This window comes from Notolabrus celidotus, chromosome 1, assembly GCF_009762535.1.
Source record: "Notolabrus celidotus isolate fNotCel1 chromosome 1, fNotCel1.pri, whole genome shotgun sequence".
Classification (NCBI taxonomy): domain Eukaryota; kingdom Metazoa; phylum Chordata; class Actinopteri; order Labriformes; family Labridae; genus Notolabrus; species Notolabrus celidotus.
Window position 1 is genome coordinate 27,354,857 of NC_048272.1, and position 20,572 is coordinate 27,375,428.

General features: G+C 41.0%; 2 protein-coding genes across 2 annotated transcripts; one reads left to right on the forward strand and one right to left on the reverse strand.

Annotated features, from left to right (window-relative positions):
• Positions 1 to 706: 706 nt before the first annotated feature.
• Positions 707 to 3,405, reverse strand: LOC117817290 (actin-related protein 2/3 complex subunit 4). Its single transcript, XM_034689912.1, has 6 exons — positions 3,255 to 3,405; positions 2,443 to 2,561; positions 1,956 to 2,067; positions 1,773 to 1,868; positions 1,331 to 1,501; positions 707 to 1,237 (listed from the first exon to the last, which is right to left on the reverse strand). Exons 1-6 carry the CDS (start codon positions 3,255 to 3,257, stop codon positions 1,232 to 1,234), a joined length of 507 nt encoding a protein of 168 aa, XP_034545803.1. The 5' UTR covers positions 3,258 to 3,405; the 3' UTR covers positions 707 to 1,231.
• Positions 3,406 to 3,670: 265 nt separating this feature from the next.
• On the forward strand, positions 3,671 to 7,711 carry tada3l (transcriptional adaptor 3 (NGG1 homolog, yeast)-like). The gene is made up of 8 exons (XM_034689900.1): positions 3,671 to 4,455; positions 4,639 to 4,886; positions 5,009 to 5,114; positions 5,249 to 5,384; positions 5,507 to 5,610; positions 5,764 to 5,870; positions 6,883 to 7,074; positions 7,193 to 7,711. Exons 1-8 carry the CDS (start codon positions 4,246 to 4,248, stop codon positions 7,383 to 7,385), a joined length of 1,296 nt encoding a protein of 431 aa, XP_034545791.1. The 5' UTR covers positions 3,671 to 4,245; the 3' UTR covers positions 7,386 to 7,711.
• The last annotated feature ends 12,861 nt before the right edge of the window (positions 7,712 to 20,572 follow it).

Consider the following 20,572-nt stretch of genomic DNA (forward strand, 5'->3'; position numbering starts at 1 on the left):
TGGGATGAATTAGTCCTCAGCTTCACTTCTTCATTTCTGAGTATTGATGTATGAATCTATAATGAAGAGAAAATATTGTTGTTAATGTTTGAAATGTGGTTGCAAGTTAATTCTGGTTGGCACATTGTTATGTATAGAGCAACAGCAAGATCGGTACTTATTAAGTTTCTAAGTGCCAGCTAACAGATGTTGACCAGTCTGACATCCCTGAGCTGGGGTGATTCAGGATATAACTTAATTATATATTTTGGCTTTTACAAAGTTCAAATTTGGTCATAAAGCTCCTTCTTTTACATTTAAATAGGCTGATTTGTGTAACAGTGGTTAAGTTTAGGGAAATATTGTTGCTGTTGCTATAACTTCAGTAACAGGTGTGTAACTATAGGAGGTTCAAGAGTAAAAACCTTCCTGACAAAACGAAAATTAATTCAGGGGCATGAAATGTTTTTCTAACGTTATTTTTGGACAATAAATTAAAGCTGCTCATAACGTTGATTTGGTTGCCAAAGCAGTTCTCACACTGTCTGCAGTGTGAAGGTATTACTTCCCCTCTCTCACAGATCAAATAACAACTCAACTGTAGTGCTGACAAAAATCAACTTCCTGAGAAGCAAACCAGATCCTATTATAGAAACAGCAGCAACAACAGCAGCACAAATGTTCACTGTAAGACAGAACACAGTATTTAAACAAGAAAACTAAAAGGTATAAAACAACAGAGATTTATTGACTTTTCTCTACATGGGATTTGGTGGCTTTCTTACAGACAGCTCTTGCTCCATGTTCCTGATTAAACTCCAAACATACTAATTTCCAGAAATATGGTTTGAACAGAGAAATTTTTAAACAAATTTGAAACAAGTGACAGGACATACAGACTCATATACAGAAAAATACATACACCTGGCCATTCAGTTTGCATCAACACAATCTCAATGCCCCTGTACTCATGACTATCAACATGATTAATACTTTAAGGACCCGCCTTTGTTTGGGGATTTGTTCTAAGTGGCTGAAAATGAAACTCGTAAATATTTCATTATATACAGTCATCGATATTCATGAGTACAGGGAAATATTTGAGACGGGTGCAAATGGTATCATCAGATTGGTCATATTCCTCTCATCTTCTCTCTGATTGGCTGTTCACTCCTTTAGTCCTCCATTCCTGTGCTGATTGGCCCTTTGAGCTGTTCCCCTTGATACTGTAGGATCATGGACAACACTGTCCTCAGAACTGTGGAGAGAAGAAGTCAAATTATTTTCTATTTTGCAACACGTCGATCAGTCGGTTCTAGCAACAAACACAGAGAGCGGAGAGATTTCTTACATTCTTCAGGAATTCCTCTGCAACAATACGAGCCCTGGCATTAACAGAGAGTTTCATCTCACTGATTTCCTTGTCGATCTCCTCCATGAAGTGGATGACAAAGTCCACCAGCTTGTGTTTGTACATCTGCTCCGTGTGGAAGTTGGTAATCAAGAAGCTAATGTCGTACCCCTGACATCACGATGCAAGAGAGGAGAGAACAGCAATGAGGAGCCCATCAACAAATTCAACCACAATATCACTCATGTTGTCGTGTTCATGGCGAATAAATGTTGTCATTAATATAGTGCTCTATATGTGTATACAATATCAAGTACATTTCTGCATGAAGAGTTCTATGGTGTCTGCCATTTTTAGAGTTAACGTTGATCCTCATTTTTTATTTGTAGTGTAATCATAAATCTACCAACAGCTTTTTAATACTTCATTAAAAAACACTCACCTCTACTGGTTTCCTCCTCAGAATGAAGAAGTTCTCTGCTCTCATCATCATGAAGCGCATAAACTTGTGGCAAAGGATCTTCTCGATCTCATCAGCCTGTAGGGAATTTTGAATGCACATTAGACTTTCAAAGAAAGCACGAATAGCTGTAAAACAAGTCAAATCCTCAATGTTGTAAATCACCTGTTTGACAGCAATGCTGACTCTGACAGAGTTGATAGATCCCTCAATGAGAACCTTCTCCTTGTCATTGCGGCTGATGACCACAGGCTGAAGTAGCAGTTCCTTGCTGCTCCTGTAACCACAGAACAATGCATCCATTACATTTAAAACAGACCTGCAACCTTCATAAGCGTCGTTTTTTCTCAACACTGAAAGTAATTTTAGTGCCTGAGGTTGAGATCTGCATAAAACCAAAGAAATGTATGCAAACAAACTTTTTTTCTTCACACTATATTCAGAAGACAGCTGCAAAAAGACCACTGAAAGTCCCTGCAGGCCAATTTTACAGCCTTGCCCATGCTTGTTTTTTTTTTTTTTCCTGCATAGTTTGTACATGTCCATACTTGTGTGACAGCTACAGATGGGCTAAAGGGCTAGAAAACAGGAGAAAGCAAAGCAGGGGGACAGCCACTGTGACTGCCAAATCTACACACGACATTAAACCCACCTGACCTCCACCTCTGGTTTGTTGTGACGCTCCACCACCTGAGAGGAGAAGTTCTCCAGACAGAGGGCAGCCTGCAGGGTGGCCCTCACAGCGTTTAAGTAGGGGCGCAGAGTAGCTGTCTGTGGATGAGTTGAATACTGTCAATGTCTGGATGAATCCAACTGTAGAGAACCCCTTTTCCAAATATGTGTTTTACATTAAAGCCAGAGTCCATGACAAACTGAACCTCCCAGCCCAGTGAGGCTGACTCAGCTTGCAGGGTCAGCTTATGAGGTCAGTTTTGACCAGGAACCAAAGAGAGCTGCATACAAGGTAATAGTGGATACTCTGAAGTATTTCAAACGCTTCGAGGATTAGAGGATACATTCATTAACAACAGTTTCAGAAAGAGTTCACATAATGTATATGTAAAGGTATTGAATAGTTCTGCTTGAATAAAAAGATGGGACGTCTTCAGGTGACCGAGATTAGAACTCATATAAATGATTCACATCAATTAACATCATTATATCCATGCAAAGGGTACACTCGGGTATCCCTCCGCGTAGTATCAGAGCTATCAGAAATAATCCAGGCTTCATTATTAGATAAAAAAAAGGAGACGGGGGAAAAAAAAAAAGACAGCTCAGCTCACTTTCTGCAAACCGTGTCAAGGATGCCCGTCCTCTGATTCCCCTGCAACCCACCAGAATCGAGTCTATAAGCAACCCCGAGCTTTGGAGCTTGTTTTGCCTCGAATACAGACATAATTTGCGGAGGTAAATGACAAAATAATGGAAAATGAAAGACGCATTCAGTGTAAAGAGACTTACCATTTTTACGCTGTAAAAGACGGAAGTTCCTCTGCCACGCCTGGGACTCCTCTTCCGTAAATCCTACATCGCCGAGTACACACAGGGTGCGCTGAATTTAATCACATTTTAGCTTGAGGAAGCGGATTTCACCACACTGCAGACGTTTTACCATTTGCGCCTTTCGCCCCGCCCAGTTAGAGCTCGTGGTGTACTAAACAAGCGTACACTCGGACGCATCCATTACGCTCTTTGAATGGGAGACATTATTTCTCAGTAGCTGTTGTTTTAAGGTCATTTTCACCTCGTCTTGCCTGTTTACAATGAGAAGTGTTGGAAAAAATACCGTAGTTATAAAATGACCCATTATGATGGCTTGATTACGGGTTTCGCCATGTTTATTTGTATGTACTGTATGATACAATATGGTTTGTCCCGACGATACCATTCTAGCACGAGAGTACAGCTTTACAAATACTCCTTTTTTATGATAAAGATAGTATTTTGAAAAGCGTTTCCATGTTAGTATTTGTTTGTGATTTTGTTTTAGTCTTAAAAATAGTTATCTCGTTGATAACAGGCCGAGTCTGATTTGACTGTCCCACCTCCACACCCCCGTCATTACAGAATGTTTTTTCCCATCATGGACACCATTCACTGACGGTAAATATCGGAGCTCTTCAACATTTTTAAAATATGTAACTGGCCCCAGGTCTTTGCATTTTAAACATATTAGTTGTATATCTCTGTCACATTAAATCTTTGTGCACCGGGAATCATGATCGCGTGATCAAAAAGGTAAAATAATTTGTCCAGTTTGGGCCCCACTATCCTGTGTCAATTGAAACAGACCTCCGTGTTTCGGTGCGTGCATGCGTCCATGTGTTAATTGCAATTTAGTAGTAGAGGGACACATCCGACAAGAAGATCCACATCTGGACACGACTTCCCCTACTACCAACCCTGGCCACCTTAATTTATAAGACACTGCAAGCTTTTGCAGAACAGCATCATGAGTGAATTAAAAGACTGCCCCCCACTGAAGTACTACGACTTCAAGCCTGTTGAGCATGTGAAGGTCTGTCCCCGATACACTGCTGTCCTCGGCCGCTCGGAGGACGATGGTATCGGCATCGAGGAGCTGGACACTCTGCAGCTAGAGTTGGAGACACTGCTGTCCTCCGCCAGCCGCCGCCTCCGAGCCCTGGAGGAGCAGAGACAGGTAGGACAGACTTGGGATCTCCCTGCACCCTTGTTCATAAAATACTTGTTCTTACGTTTTCATCCCAACCTGATAACACCCACTGCAAACCCCAGTTAAGACACACGATTCAATACATGTCACTGTTTACATCACCTCCCTTGTTCCCTCTCCTTGTAACTCCTGTTCTCTGCTGCTTCTTAGATCCTCACAGACTGGCAGGACAAGAAGGGAGATAAACGCTTCCTGAAGCTGGGAAAGGACCCAGACCCTGCTGCCTCTTCTCGCCACAAACCAAAGAAGCAGAAGTTGGATGGTAAAGGGGGTCATGGACCAGGTCCAGGTCCTGGCAGACCCAAATCCAAGAATCTACAGCCTAAAGTTCAAGAATATGAATTTACAGATGATCCACAAGACATTCCCCGAACTCCAAAAAACGATGCACCCAACAGGTCAGCAACAACAGCTCAATAATATCTGTCACGTGTTAAATGGACTGTTAGTAGAGCTTGTAAATGAAGACAACCTAAATTAATTGTAGTCTTTGTTTTGAGTCATGTGTTTTTATTTTCAGATTTTGGGCATCAGTTGAGCCTTATTGTGCTGATATCACAAACGAAGAGATCAGACTGCTGGAAGAACTTCTGAAACCTCCAGAGGATGAAGCAGAGTATTTCAAAGTATGACATAAAAAGCCATGTATAAGTTTTCTTATCATAACCACATTCACACCAGGCATGGTTTCTTTTTATTGCTTTATGTGGACTGTATCAAGAAATGTGTTGAGCTTTGGTACCATTTGTGTTAACTGTAGATACCAGCACTTGGCAAACACTACTCTCAGCGTTGGGCTCAGGAGGATCTGCTGGAGGAGCAGAGAGAAGGAGCACGAGCCAATGATAAGAAGAAAAGCCTCATGGGAGGACCATTATCTGAGTTGGATGCAAAAGGTGGGGGAACACTGAACTTTAGGCTCAAAATAATTGCATAAGTCCTTAATGTTATCAATTATTTTCATACCTCATAAACTTAAGTCCATCTTTTCAACTCTTCTCCATGCTGACTGCTGTAGATGTGGACTCCCTGTTGAAAAAGTCAGAGTCCCAACACGAGTCTCCAGAAGATGGGTGTCCCTTTGGTCCCCTCACCCAGCGTCTGCTCCAAGCTCTTGTAGAGGTCAGTTTTTTGTAATCAAGCATATAAAATGATTAATCTTCCGATTTACATAATGGATTATGATTGAGTTATAGCATCAAAAATATTCATATTAAAATATTGTAAAAACAGTAAAACATAACTTTTACTTACATTTTATCTGTTTGATTCCAGGAGAACATTATATCCCCTATGGAGGATTCTCCCATACCTGACATCTCAGGGAAAGATGCTAACGATGGAGCTGGAACTTCCCCTCGAAGCCAAGGGAAAGCCTTTAGGTATTTGCGCAGCATGTATTTAATGTGTGAGATGATTTGGCATGTTAACAGCCATTTTTACACACAAGCAACATTCTCACTCTGACCTTGATGTCGGAAAAAAAACCACACTATATGGATAGAAGTATCCAGATGCCTGACCATTACACCAACAGGGACTGTAATGCCATTGTATTTAAATCCACATACTTTAATATGAGCTTGGTCCCCATTTTGCAGCTATGACCGCTTCCACTCCTCTTGGACGACTTTCCACAGATGTTGGAGTGTTTCTGTGGGACTTTGTGTCCATTCATTCTGTAGAGCATTATGAGGTCAGGTGCTGATGTTGGACGAGAAGGCCTCACTCGCAATCTCTGTTCCAGTTCATCCCAAAGGTGCTTGATGGGGTTGAGGTCAGGGCTCTGTGCAGGCCAGTCAAGTTCTTCCACACTGAACTCATCAAACCATGTCTTTATAGATGACTGTGCACTGGGGCACAGTCATGTAGGAATAGAAAAGGGCTTTCCCCTAACTGTTGTCACAAATTCGGAAGCATAGCATTGTCCAAATTGTCTTGGTATGCTGAATGTGTTTGACCTTTCATATCAGACTGCTGTCATCGATTTACCAGTCATCATATTTATTCATAACACCAAGGTTACCTGAGTATAATGTTTTTTTATGGGGGTGCTCATGTCTGTATGTAGGGTCATGCATGAAAGCAGGTATATCTTTCTTCCATGTGGATGAAATTACTTTAGATTCTGAGATCTCCATGTGTTTGAATGAAACTGTTACATTTTGGTTTGGATCCTAATGCATCTCGAAATGATTTTCCTGTTTACACACTTGCACCAAGGAGACACTAGTCTGTCTGAAGCTGCATAACCGCACTTGTGTATTAAGTTTAGTCCATAAAGGTTTTCTCTGTCCTCAACATGGCTAGGTTTATTTTAAGCAACAAGTTGACATCATTGAATCTTCTACGCCAAATAGCTTATATTTTCTGTCTGTCTATTACCTCCTACAGTGTTCCTCACACACGTTCTCTGGAGGCGAGGATCAAAGAGGAGCTGGTGGCTCAGGGGCTGCTGGACTCAGAGGAACGGCCTGGACCAGGAGGAGACTCTGAGGATGAGGTCCTGGCAGAGCTGCAAAAGAGACAAGCTGAGCTCAAAGCCCTGAGTGCTCACAACAGAGCCCGCAAACAAGAGCTGCTCAGGTGGGGACCCTGATAAAAAAAAAAAGATATAGCACATTTACATGAGGAGTAAACTGTACTTCAGACAAAGTCTGATACTCAATCAGCTGCTGACTTTAACTCTGCTGTTGACCCACAGGTTGGCCAAAGAGGAGATGCGTAAACAGGAGCTGAGACAGAGAGTCAGGGTGTCTGACAACGAGGTCATGGAGGGATTTCGACGAATCATGGCAGCCAGGCAGAAGAAACGCACCCCCACCAAGAAGGAGAAGGACCAGGCCTGGAAAGCTCTGAAGGAGAGGGAAAGCATCCTCAAGCTGCTGGATGGATAGGAATAAAAGTGTATTTCCTTATTTATAAGAAATGTTGGAAGAAAGACAGATTGACACAGATTAGGACAGCTGTGACAGCTTTTACATGGTCAGTGAACAGCTGTATCAGTGATGATCTACAGTTTGCTGCAGCTCTGCGTGATTTGAGTAGGGACATTTTGTAGTTTTTTTTAATGTTGTGGATGCTCATTTGATCAGTAGTTTTCAAGAGACTCTTTTCCTTTTTTTGACATTATTTCTCGTCATTTGTATTTTGTTTTTTATTTGTTTACAATTGTAAAGTTAATGTAACAAAACACATGAATTAATAAATCAGTATCAGTCAATTTAAAGTTTTTCTTTGCGTATAAAATGCACAGAAGTCTGTAGTCTGCACTGCAGTCTTTTGATCAGATGAGTCCTCCTGGAACTGTTTTGTTTGCAGCATCACAATCAGATTATCTGAGATTAAACTGATGCTGCTGATGATTCCAATGTAGGGATATTTAGTGTTTATGATTTCAATGACCATATTGGTCCACTGACCAACAGTGCAATTTAACTGTATTTTTCTAAACTTTAAAATGTCTTACTAACACAATGAAAAGGCTTTTTATAGTTACTTAAATCCCTACTCTTACTTTGCTAATGCTTAATGACGAGTGTTAAAATACAAATTAGGACTGGAATACATAAGGACTTTACCGATCCTTATATCTCGTAACAGCCATTGTTTCCAGTCAATCAATCCATTTTTATGGTATGTCATCAAATCAATGGGAACTAAACCAATAGCTATTTCACAACACTTGACATAAAGAGCAGGTCTATAATGTTCAGTTTGTTCGGTCCGGTGAGCACTTAGCCACCGTGGGAAAACTCCTTCTTTGCAGACCAGAACCTGAGCAGAACCAGACTGATTGGAACAGACTTATCTGTTCGGTCAGGATGATAGTACAAAGGGAGATACACAAACACACAAATAGAAGGACAGATATACAGCTTTAAACAGTTTTCTTACAAGAGGGATTTTAAAAGAAGCTAACCAAATGCTTAACTTTATACAGTGTTTATCATCCATGGACACACCTGTGCTGTGGTATCAGTCCAACAGTTTTCCCAGAGCAGTCTATTTTTAAGACTTGCTGTTGGTTATGCTGTCTGAAAATATTTGCGACCCCAAATTCACACAATTTAATGAGAAAAACTGCTTAAGAGCACACAATAATCAATCTTTCAACTAATCTGTTTCATAGATAAAGAGCTTGTTATTATAGTCATTTTTACTGACCCACATTATTTCCATTCTTTTAAAGATAAGGTAGGTTTTTATTGGAGGCTATATATCTGTAAAAACATCATAAGTGCCATTACTACCCTGCTTAAAAGCTGTATTCTTTGTATAGTCCCCACTAGATGGCAGTATTTGTCTTTCGACTCACTTAAGAGCTGCAGGATTTACACTGGAAAGGGTCTGTCATTGACATTGGCTCAGCATTGTCAGTGTGGTGGACCCTGCCTTTGCTTGAACATATCTTTCTCACCTCTTTATGTCTGTATGAAACCAGACTAAGATTACTGTGTGCAGCTGTTTGTAGGGGCCACTCAGTTCATACAACATCAATCAGAGACACATTATCATCAACTCACATGTTCTCAGCAACAATGACATATCTGGATTAAGATATCAGATTTCAAACACTCAGAGAATTGACAGGACATGTATTCACATAAGAATTGTTTTTCCTTACAATTTTAAAAATATTTTGATATCTTGTTTTTATCTCCATGATGTTTTATTTATTCTCTTGCAGATGTTATAGATATATTATAGAACTGACCTTCGAAAAGCGTGAAAAAAGTTTTGTGCCAGAATGCTTTTGACTGTCAGATATCTATTAAAGATATTTCTTTTTATAATGATAATGATATCAGGCAGCACCATGGGACACCACTTAGTTTAACAACTAGGACATTTTTGACTGGCCAGACACACAGATATAATTTTCTACCATGCTAATGTGTATTAACAGATTATGCTATAGGAAAGAACCATTAGTGTAAAATGACTCATTAATGCAGCTGGAGCATCCTTTCAGAAAATCAGTACTGGATCAGTATAGAAGCTCATGTGTCTTTGTACAAAGCTTTAACAATAGTCCAATCATGATGTGAAACCTCCTCGGTCTAGCCCGTCGTCCTCCACGCAGATTCATAACGCAATCAGCCCACGTGTGTGAAAGCTTTTAATAACATGCAGACCTATTGAATCGTCCTCACAGGTGAATGAGAGGCTGAATAGAAAGCTGTGGCGGCCCCTCGAGGCTGGGTGTATCACACGCTGCTTTTGTTGCATTTGTTGTCATTAGACCTTAACTGGAGGGCAGGTGGGTTTTGTTGATACAATGCTCATACACACTCAATGATGCTCGTCTGCTGTTTGCACATACCGTATTGAGCTAGCCAGACTCCTTTTAAAAATCCAGGTGGTGTGTTTCTGAGGGATCTATGGAGCTCTGACTTCAGCCGCTCCATTTAATCACGTAACTCTCTTCTCTCCATGTGAAATTCAGCTACATGGTGAGCTTCTTCACTCCTCTCTGTCATGGCCTGTAAACCTTTATGGTTGTTTAAGAAGAGGACAATCGTCTGGAGGGTTTTGAGAAACTAACTTAAACATGAGTGGTAGAAAGAGATAGGTGGAAGCTGCATGTCTAAACGCTTTGTCTATATCTCCTCAGGCAATAGTGAAAAGACAAATAGAGTGTAAATACAGCATTATGATGTGGGCAGGCTGTGTATTATGTATTCACATAGACACACATGCGCACACACTCATCTACTATCACTCCTCACCTCCTAGTTGGGTCTATTGGCTCTTTGTTTTACCAGTTTGTACGAACTATGTTTCTCTCTCTGGGGCTCTCACCTCCTACTCCACCTCCGTCCCTGCGTTCCTCAGCCGGCACTTACCATAGACTGAGCAAGGCTCACACACAGACACGCACATGCCCTCACACAAACACACACTCACACACACTTGGGGGTAAAGGGATTTCACATAAATCTTGTCGATCTTTAGTCAGCTTTCATGCTTTGTTGAAATGGTGTGTGTGACAGAGACACAGACAGAGGTTGTGACAGCTGTTGAGGCCGGCTGGTCCACTGAGAAGACCCTCTGTCCAGCCAGGCTACGCCTCGGCTCTACTCCTGCACAGAGAACTATTGTCTTCAGCTCTGCTTCCACTATTATGATGTCATGGTTTGTCCTTCCCCAGAGGGCTGCTGCTGTTGCAGTTGTGGCAGTTGACAAGCCTTTTAGCCCAAAGTTGGAAGCACAAACACAAAGTATTGCTTACATAAAAACACTCCTGCGCACACACCTTTTCTACCCTTCTTTAGCTTGGTCTGGTTTGAATCTCATTTGCTTCTCATTTGCATGGCAGTTGATGCTCTTCTTGTGTTGCTCCTGGAATTGGCAGCTCTATGCAAACCTTTCTGCCTCATCAAGCCCCACCTGCCTGGGCTCTGCTCCTCACTGAGGTGAAGATAAAGAGTCTTGGATCCCCTTTTTAGCCTGACATGTCTCCAAGGTATTTTGTTCATGATAAGCACAATCAGCTCCAGACAAGCTATTTACTTTTAGTATTAGAGGGAAACAAACCTTGTCAGATGGGGGTACTGTCCATTGTTGGGGGATTATTCACCGTACAGGAGGGGCCATATGGCCTGTGGCAATGCCTTGTCAATCAGTTGGTCTGTGGTCCAGATTGAAACATTTCACAACAATTCAACAGTTTCCATGACTTCAGCAAAGGATGTATGATTTTGTTGATCAATTCACATTTGCTCAAGTCACTCCATCACATTTGTTTAATTTAAAGACATGTCTTCCATGGAGTATAATGAGTTTGAGAATTTTGGACTTTTGATCTCGTGACATCAGCAGGTCAAAGTTTTAATTATTCTGTAATATCTACCAACATCGGCCACACAGATTGGCACACTGTTTTACATGACTACCTCAAGGCATATCTCAATTAAGGATTTCCTGTCTTTATCTGTAGCACCACCACGAAGCTGTGATTTGTGGTTCAGTAAATAAAATATGATAAGACAAGTTTCCATTGATTTACATTTTTCTTTTTTTTTTTTTTTTTTTTTTTTACCCTTTTCCTCCCTTAACATATTGAATATATCCCTGACCATATATACCCTGCCATCATCAAGTCTTACTCTTAATTTGACCTATAGTAATGACAATTCAGAACACAATCTCATCACCCTCAACTGTACTTTGTTTTGGAGTTTCTTAACACAAGTTGGCATGCTAAATTAAGATGGCAACCATGGATGAATTTATAGCTACTAAACATCATCATGTTGTTGTGTCATCATGAGTATTAGGCTATGCTAGCATTAGCTTTTAGCTTAAAGCATTACTGTCCCTTATTTTGCAGTCTCACAGAGTAGCATGACAGTAGACTCTTGGATCCTTTTTTTATGAGAATAAAAGCTAAGCTATCATGCTCCTGGTATTTTGTTAAAAATAGAAAAAAATGTATCAACACATGGTTCAATAATGATTACCTTAAGACAATGAGGTTTGGTGCTATTTTACCAAAAGTCTAACCTAAAACCCAAGTAAAACGAATGAGTCATGAATGCCAAGACGGACTATACTCAGTTCATGTTTGCTAAAGGTTTTATGAGTCTTGAGTCTTTTTTAAAGGCTTAAGTCATGCCAAGTACACTAACAGCCCCATTTAAGTGCCAAAGCTTCCTCCCGTTTTCACCTCTGCCTCGAAAGCAAAGTCCCGCAGGACCAGGCCATTAGTGTTTGACTATACGTTGTAAGAATCACCATAAATATAGGCAAGATAAGAAAGAGAGAGGTAGGTGTATAAGAGTGCACCATGTTGGAGTGCTTTGTGTCACTGGCAGTAATTATGGACAGAGGAGGTCAAAGCTCTTGAGAAATATGCTTCCCTTGGAGATAAGACCAGATAGCAGAGGCATCTAGAGGGGGCATATATTTAAAAAGGGTTCAGTGCATCCCTGTCTGCTTTCACAGTCTCTCTATTCACCACAGTCATGTGTCAGCCATTTTACTCTGACCTCATACTCAGCGTGGGAAGCTCAAATATTAAGTTATATTGAAGTACAACAGCATACGGGTAGAAAATTCTATAAACATGGGGAACTGAAAGAATTCAGCCTATTATTTCATTGCTGTTTGATTGTTAAGTGGTTGAAAAGACAGAGGATACCAAAAATCTGAAGTGGCACAAGTTATATTTCAAAGTCAGTAACATATGGCCAACTATTGGCTATCGTTAGCGAAGTTACAATTAGCACTCAACTTATTCCAAGCTAACAAACTAAGCTAACTGTTAATAGTTAGCTTAACATTTAGGTACTTGATAATACTCTTAGCTGGCAATAAACGCCTTTCCTGTCCAATCATGCAACAGTATCAACAATATCACTCTAAACTAGTTAATGTGTGTGGTAGAAGCTAATGCTAGCAGTTGACTAACAGTGGTGAGTTAGGCTAGTTAGTTATCAAATATGTTGTTCTTACCCTGAAACACGACCAGTTCTTCCAGATTTTTGCTGTATTGTCTTTAGTGGCTGCTGATCAATAAAGCTGTCAACGATTACAATAAATCAGATCTCTTCTGATTTAACATTCTTAATCTGTAACACAGCATTACATGATGATGACATCATTTAAGCTCTCTACCCAGAGTGTTGTCAATGACAATGACCTCTGACTGAATATGTTGATTGTGGGTTAACCGAAGCGATGTGACTGGAAGAGGCCTATTTTGTGGTTTTGGGATATCGGAGGTCCCCAGTCTCCTACCAATTCAGCTGCTAACTCTTTTCCCAAGACTTGCTTGAAGCTTTAAGATGATGGGGCAGAGACAGGACATCACCCAAACCGCGATAATAGTCACCGAGGGGAATAGGAGACACAATGAAAAATACATCTCTCACCACCCACCACTTCTCTGTTATCCTCCCTCTATCCTCTCCCCATCTCTCTGTTGTTTCCTCTGCTCTGTTATTATCATCCAGATCATTATCAGGCTCACTCTCCCCTCACTGCGATGGAGAGGAGGGCCTGCCGCCCACATGGCTCTGGTGAGAGATTTCTAACAGAGGCAGCTCAGGAGTGGGGGGGGGGGGGGGAGACAAGAGGCCCAATAAAGTCCATCTAAATATAGAGGCAGCGAGGCCTTTTCCCCTTGTCCTTATAAAGAGCTGCTAGTGAATCCAGGACTATCCTCCTCTCTATACAGAGACCTGATCTCTCCCTCTAGGATCAGAAGCAGAACTATTGGTGCATGGAAACACGTTCGTGCACACAAACATTGTGCTTTATGAAACAGAGAGGACAGGGAGCTTAGTGATGGTTTTTTCTTTACACAAAAAGGAAAATCATCTTTGGTGGAACATACTAAATTAGGAGAGGTCTGAGGAAACTCCACTAAGAAGCGATGGGAGACATAAAAGATGGGGGTGGGAGGTTTCAAGACAGCAGAGGAGATTAGAAAAGAAGATATGGATGGGTTTATGGCCAAAAATATCTCGATGGATGATATTCAAGAAACAAAATCTCCTGCTATCAAACCAAAGATTCTCCATTTGGCTCAGCTGATTCTCTACTGCAGTCTCACATGTAGTTGTTTTATTCCAAAGCTAGATCTTTGTTCTAAACTTGGCCCTGTCTTGACATGTTAATTTGATGTTTTCGCAAACATGCTAATTTACAAAATATCAATATGAAGTAAAAATGACGCAGCAAGCTAGCAGAAAACACAAATAGGAATCAGTCAAGTTGATATTTCAAATTAAATATTTTTTTATGGTTTTACTGTAGAAATGACGGAAAACGAAGACAAAACAAATGGAGACACTTAATTACTGTAAGCAGAATAACATTTTACAAAGGTTTTCTGCTTGATAAAAAATCTTCAGCCTGCAATTTCTGGTCTGTGTCTGAACCTTTTAGCATTAAATGTATCTCTAAAGCTCAGTCATTAGCATTTTAAAATATCTTTTCTGTATCTTTACAATCCTGTGTTAGTCATCATGCGCATTCATTTGGGTCAAAGCTCCGATTTCTTAACTTTGAGCAGAAGACAATAAAATAATACTTACGATAGCTTTTTTCCACTTTGGAGAGCTTCAATTGTTCTGTTCATACAAAGCTTGAAGCAAAGCTTTCTGCTTCGACAGTTAGAGTTAAATACAATCAAAGTCTACCACTTACAGTAAGACACTAAAACCCAACATGGCAAAAATAACAAGTACATTTATTTTTTTTAATTGTTCATCTTTTTTGGACTATACAAAGCCAAAGGCCAACCATTGTGTCTTTAAATAATGGGTGACATACAAGTTAGAATAGTGGGAAGTTTTTGTGTTTTTCCCATCCTGCTATATATCCCTGAAGGCAAACCCTATGCCAGACTATTTATTGGCAATGTGTTCAGTCTACTGATTGCCTAGAAACCACACTTTGATGACAAGTCATCAGGAAGTCACTGCTCTTAGCTAGGACAAAGTCAAGTTTATAACCAATCATAATCTAGATCATTATGCTTTCAAAAGTTTTTTTTCCTGTTCTAGACCAATGAATTATGTTATTTTTTATAAACCTTGGGGAGAGCATGAAAAGCTGTTTCACCCTATTTACAGTTTTTGTGCTATAAGCTTGTCTAGCCAGTTTCTTTTTGTAGCTTTGTAAGAACAGGATTTACTTTGAAAAGCAAAACAGCATCTGGCCAAAAAAAATAAAAAATCAAACCATTTCTTAAAAAGATATATTTTTGACCTCTTTTTCTCCCTTGTGACACATAATTTCCCACATACAGCAGAGAGTATTGAAAATGTCAGAGCTGTGGCTCCTCACTGTTAATAGAGAAAAGGCCATATCAGTCATATATAATCAGGCTGCATTAAAGAACAGTGAAGGTGACCCCCTCACAGGACCTTCCAACTCATGACATATTCATAAATCCAACAACTGCATCATCAAAGTAACTGACTAATGAGATTTACTCATACTTCCTGCGCACTGTTGCTGTCCGCCGAATTTGCAGATATAAGTGACGGTTCTGTTTTCTGTGGTTGTGGTTTGTGGTACACAGCAGTTCACAAATAAACACACTTTTTCACAGGTCAGAGTAGGTCATATGCTCACAAAGAGACACAGATATGCTGTTTGTTACGCTCTGTGTGAAGCAAACAGGAGGTCATTTTCACAGCTGTCCTCGTATGCCAGCGGTGACAGCAAAAGTTCAGAAGGCAAAAAGTTTAACTGTGTGTTGAAAATCCTCTTCTACACCTGTTGCTTACTGCCCCCTGCAGAGCGTGTGTTTTTGGCCACACACTGAGACATTGTGAACAAATTAAAACCCACTCTAAAAATGCACACAGTGGTTTAACTGTAGCTGTCTCCACTGAGACTGTGCTCCAAAGGCTAGCCCAGAAAACCTGAATCATACCACACAGATACAGACTCACACTCTGAACATCAGCACTTCTTACATAAGAGCTCCTCTTCCACACACACACACACGCACGCACACACACACACACACACACACACACACACACACACACACACACACACACACACACACACACACACACACACACACACAACTCAACCATGTACAGTCTGACAGAGTCAATGTCAAACTCTGCATTAAAGAGAAAATGGGTATAATTCATCCATGACCACTTGGTTGTTATGTGCAAAGCTGAAGTGGATCGATCTGTGTGTGTGTGTGTGTGTGTGTGTGTGTGTGTGTGTGCGTGCGTGCGTGCGTGCGTGCGTGCGTGCGTGCGTGCGTGCGTGCGTGCGTGCGTGCGTGTGTTTATGTTTGACTGTGTCAGTTTGTGGTCGTGAAAGCCCCACTGAGAGAGGAAGCTCAGCTGTCAGTAGTTGTCAGGCGCTGGGCCTCTATCTCTCTTGCTCTCTCTTTTTCTTCCCTGATCCTGTTGTAGTTAACCTTGCTTGCCTCCCCCTCTTTCATTTTCTCCCTTCCTCCTCTTTTCTGCCCCCCAACAGCGGCTGGCTGGGCTTGAGGTCGAGGTGGAGGCACTCGTTTGTACAAGCATGTTGGCGAGAGATAAGGAAATGTGGCCCAGGACCAACAAACCTCCCTTGGGGCCGTGCATATAATACACAAACAAACACACAGACACACAGTCACAGAAAAGAAGTGTCTAGAATATTGTGGTCAAAGGTCAAAGCATTTTTTTTCTGGTATGTGGCAATGATATTCTAAACTCTGACCTCGCCTCACCCCTGGATTTAACACTTCTTGCCTAATCATCTCTCTACTTGTCTCCTTGCAGCGCTCTGCCTCACACTGTGCAGGGTGTTATATGCTACATAAGCCATCTTTCTGCAAAGCTTGTTCTGCATTTGATGGTGGACAAAATCTTTCTGCAAGTGTTTGCCAGCCACACTAGACTGTTTTGGCGTGGTGTGAAATAGAAAGAAGGAGAGGATGTGAGACTGAAAAGTGTCTGAAGTGCCTCAGCTTGCTGTTGGGTTATGTGGGGGTGGGTTAGGGTTGCTCTGAGGGAGTGTTTGAGGGTGTTGGGGCTCGTGATTCGATCGCAGTCCTGATGGAGCTCCCCAGGCTCTGCTTTAGTGAGACAAACTCAGATCACATTACAGAGCAAGAGACTTGGCTGATTGGTATGAAGAGGCTGGGTGAAAGCATCTACTGAACACTTCTGGATTCAGACAAAGGCAAGCAAACTCACACATATCCACAGAAACCTGATTCACTGAGATACAGAACAGATACAATCACATCACTTGCCTCAGAATGCAACCTGCTCCAGCTGTTAGTGTGTCTATGTCTTCCTGTCTCACCGGCTAATTACACCCTCTTTATTCCCATTAGCTTACAGATTCTGCCACAAGTATCAGCTCTGCATTGGACTATCTCATGGAGGTGTGAGAATGACATTTAGGGCCTTCAGTGCGGTCGATAGGATACAGGCCTGCTGTTAGATAAGCAGTTGTTTCTGCCAGAGCCCTGAAAACTCACACTGATCCAGAAATATCTTTATCATGCCAAAACTCCCCCAGTCCTGGTTGTTCAGTTTGCAGTTGCATTTTCTTGACTAAACAAAATATACCAAGCCTCTGCCCCTGAAAATACCATCATCAGTTGTGGTCAAAATTATATTTCAAGTATTAACAGTGAATTTATCAACAAAAAGAAAAATAATGAGGCACTAATACTGTCAAAATTACAACTCAGAAGAAGTGAGATGCACCTTTTATTCAGTGAAGTCAGAGATTCTGCTTCTCTCTTACATTTTTTTTATTTTTAGGTTTGATCAGTGTCTTATGTTGGCAAATGACTTCTTCTACTTTTGCAGTGCATTTTAGCACTTCGCTCTAACCTATAATCTTGGCTGCAGTGACTGCTGATCAGCACAATTTACCTTGACTGTAAATTTTTCGGGGTGTAATATATCTCTAAACCCAGTAATGTTTCTTTTCTGATCAACAGTCAGACTTGGCTGTGGTTCCTGCTGCTGTCAAAAACAGCTCCTTCATCGGGAAAAATGGACATGTTTATGAGGAGAGGGAAGTATGTTGTTTTGGAGTCAGCTATGTCCCCAGTCTTACAGGCTGATCCAGTTGAGTCCTTCAGTGCTTTGAGAGATGAGGTTGCTTAGCTTGTTTGAGGCTGGCAAACCTAAATCTTTGCCAAGTTTTGGGGCATCTCTAACACAAAGACTTTGCTGTTAAGATTCCTTCTTATATTTCTCCAATGCTTCTCCCTCTCCTACACTTTTTGCTAAATGGGTAGCCCCACAACATGCAAACAATACCTCCTATAGTTTAGTTCCATGCTCTGTGCCAGCATCATAGGGGGGTATCAGGTAATCTTAAATACTCTGCTCTAACTAGTTACTCACTAGTTAGCTTGATACGTAATATGTTGTATGAGCAAAGTTAAAGCCGTGCTTTGATGGACAAACCAGTGACAGTATACAAGCTTTACAAACTGGTGAATGTGCATCATTGTTCTGGCTAATGGTATGAAGTAACCTTGTGAGACTAGCTTGCCAGCTTTAGCTTGTTGGCAGACTCCTTTGATGCAGAACAGTGAGCAGAGTGCATGCACTTATAGGCAGGATGTTATATAGGAAGGTTATTCTAAAAATTAGAACAAAAAAGCCTGAAAAATAAGTCACCAAACTTGACTATATGCAATAAGCTTAAATACACAAAGTAAAACCTAAACCCCAGCCTCAACTTACATTTCTAACTGTTGACCACAAAAAATATGCACCGGTTGATCTTTTTAGGCCATTGTGCACGTTACACCACATTCCCCTTTAGCTTTCAACTGTCTGTCTCAGCCTCTTGTCAAAACAGGACTCTCTCCAGAGCAGACCGTGTTATCTGAATGGATTATTGGAATGAGAGTAAGTCACGGGAAAGAGCATGTGATGGGTGTCTGGGGTCTGGTCAGAGTTTGGGTCCATATAGCTTATATCTCAGGCCTATCTGACACTTGAGTACCACAGATAGAGCCATGTGGGGCTGGAAAGTGACATGACACATACACACACAGGAGGACAGTCAGGGTCAGTCAGGTGTTGGGTCATTTAATTTTGCTTATTGGGGCATTAATGAGGGAGCATTTGAATGGTGTAATTTTTCATGTTCCACTTTAAAAATGAAGCTTTTAAATATGTTATTTATAGTTCTCTTTTAAGTTTCAGGTGAAACTGCATGACAGATCAGAAATTTGGATGGATTTAAACTAGATGTTTACATGAGGGCAACTTAGGACAACTTAGAGTTGTCTTACAAGATGTTAAGATGAGGTTGAGGCCATGAAAACAAGAGTGTTTCTTTGCCTGGTAGTGACTTGAGTTGAGCTGAGGTCTGATAAGAAGGGTCTGTTTTTATGATAGTTCTGAGGAATCCCTTGACGTCACAGTTGCACGACGGAGCGAGAAGCGTGCAGAGAGTGAGATTTGTCTGAACTCACTTTGTATGAGCATGTGAAAAAGAGAGAGAGAGAGAGAGAGAGAGAGAGAGAGAGAGAGAGAGAGAGAGATAGAGAGAGAGAGAGAGAGAGAGAGAGAGAGAGAAAAGGAGAGGGGCCTAATGGTGACTCAGCAAAGCAAGGTCTGCTGGGCCTGTGTGACCTCGTTCATCAAGTTGACACCCGGCTCTGTTTTTGCTCCTCTCTGGTGTGACTCACAAGAAGAACGTGAAAATGAGGTAAAGACAAGAAGAAGAAGATAGGGGAGATAAGGAAGAAGAGAGAAACCATGGTATCAGTTGAGAAACAGGACCCCGACCACCATGAAATGAGAAGAACAAGAAGGGATGTTCAGAAAAGAATAAAACATGACAGGCAGAAAAGTTGAGTGAATAAATGTGCGAATGTGATCACAAACAGAGAACAGGGAGGTGAGATAGTGAGAGATAAACAGTGAAAGAGTGATGAGAGGAGAGGGGGACCAGAGCTGCTGCGCTTCAGTAACAACCAGTAAACACAGCAACAGCAAGGACATCAGTTCTGTTGAACGCAGGCGTGTTCAAAATCTGTGACATGATTCAGCTATAAAAACTGCAGCTTGTCATCTTTTAGAGTGTCCTAACACACAGGTTTGGCTTCCATCAAACTTTTATTTTAAACTTATACTCACTTTAAAGTCATCGTTTTATTTCCAGACAAATCCTGAACACAAACAAACCCTTCTGTAGTCAATGAGAAACAAAAACTTAAAAGATTTTCCCACTGACACACTCTCACTGAGTAAAAGGGGCAATTCACCATTTTTAGACACCAGAGTTAATTCATGTTGCTCCCTCAAGCTTCAAAGTTAAAGAGAAGATATGATTTGAAAAATAAATATGTCAAAAAAAACAAAGGACAGTGTTATCATGATGAAATATGTACTCGTTTTTCGTGCACGTTAGTTAATAAGATTTTGATTTGAGTGGGTCATGCTGTGGACACTCACCAGATGTGAACATGGGACTTTAAACAACCTTGGTTTCACTCAAACAACCAGTCAACAAGTCTCAGGACATCTGAGCATAATATGCTTAACAAAGGTGGTGGATATATATAAAATAATAACCTGCTTAACATCAGCATTATTAATAAGTTAGTGTTGTGTTAGATTAGCTC

Coding starts and splice junctions, on each gene's coding strand:
- LOC117817290 (XM_034689912.1), bottom strand. Junction 2,068..2,442: donor AAACCAGAGGTGGAGGTCAG/GTGGGTTTAATG, acceptor CTGTGGTTACAG/GAGCAGCAAGGAACTGCTAC. Junction 1,869..1,955: donor TCAGCATTGCTGTCAAACAG/GTGATTTACAAC, acceptor AATTCCCTACAG/GCTGATGAGATCGAGAAGAT.
- tada3l (XM_034689900.1), top strand. CDS start 4,246: ATGAGTGAATTAAAAGACTGCCCCCCACTGAAGTACTACGACTTCAAG. Junction 4,456..4,638: donor CCCTGGAGGAGCAGAGACAG/GTAGGACAGACT, acceptor GCTGCTTCTTAG/ATCCTCACAGACTGGCAGGA. Junction 5,385..5,506: donor ATCTGAGTTGGATGCAAAAG/GTGGGGGAACAC, acceptor TGACTGCTGTAG/ATGTGGACTCCCTGTTGAAA.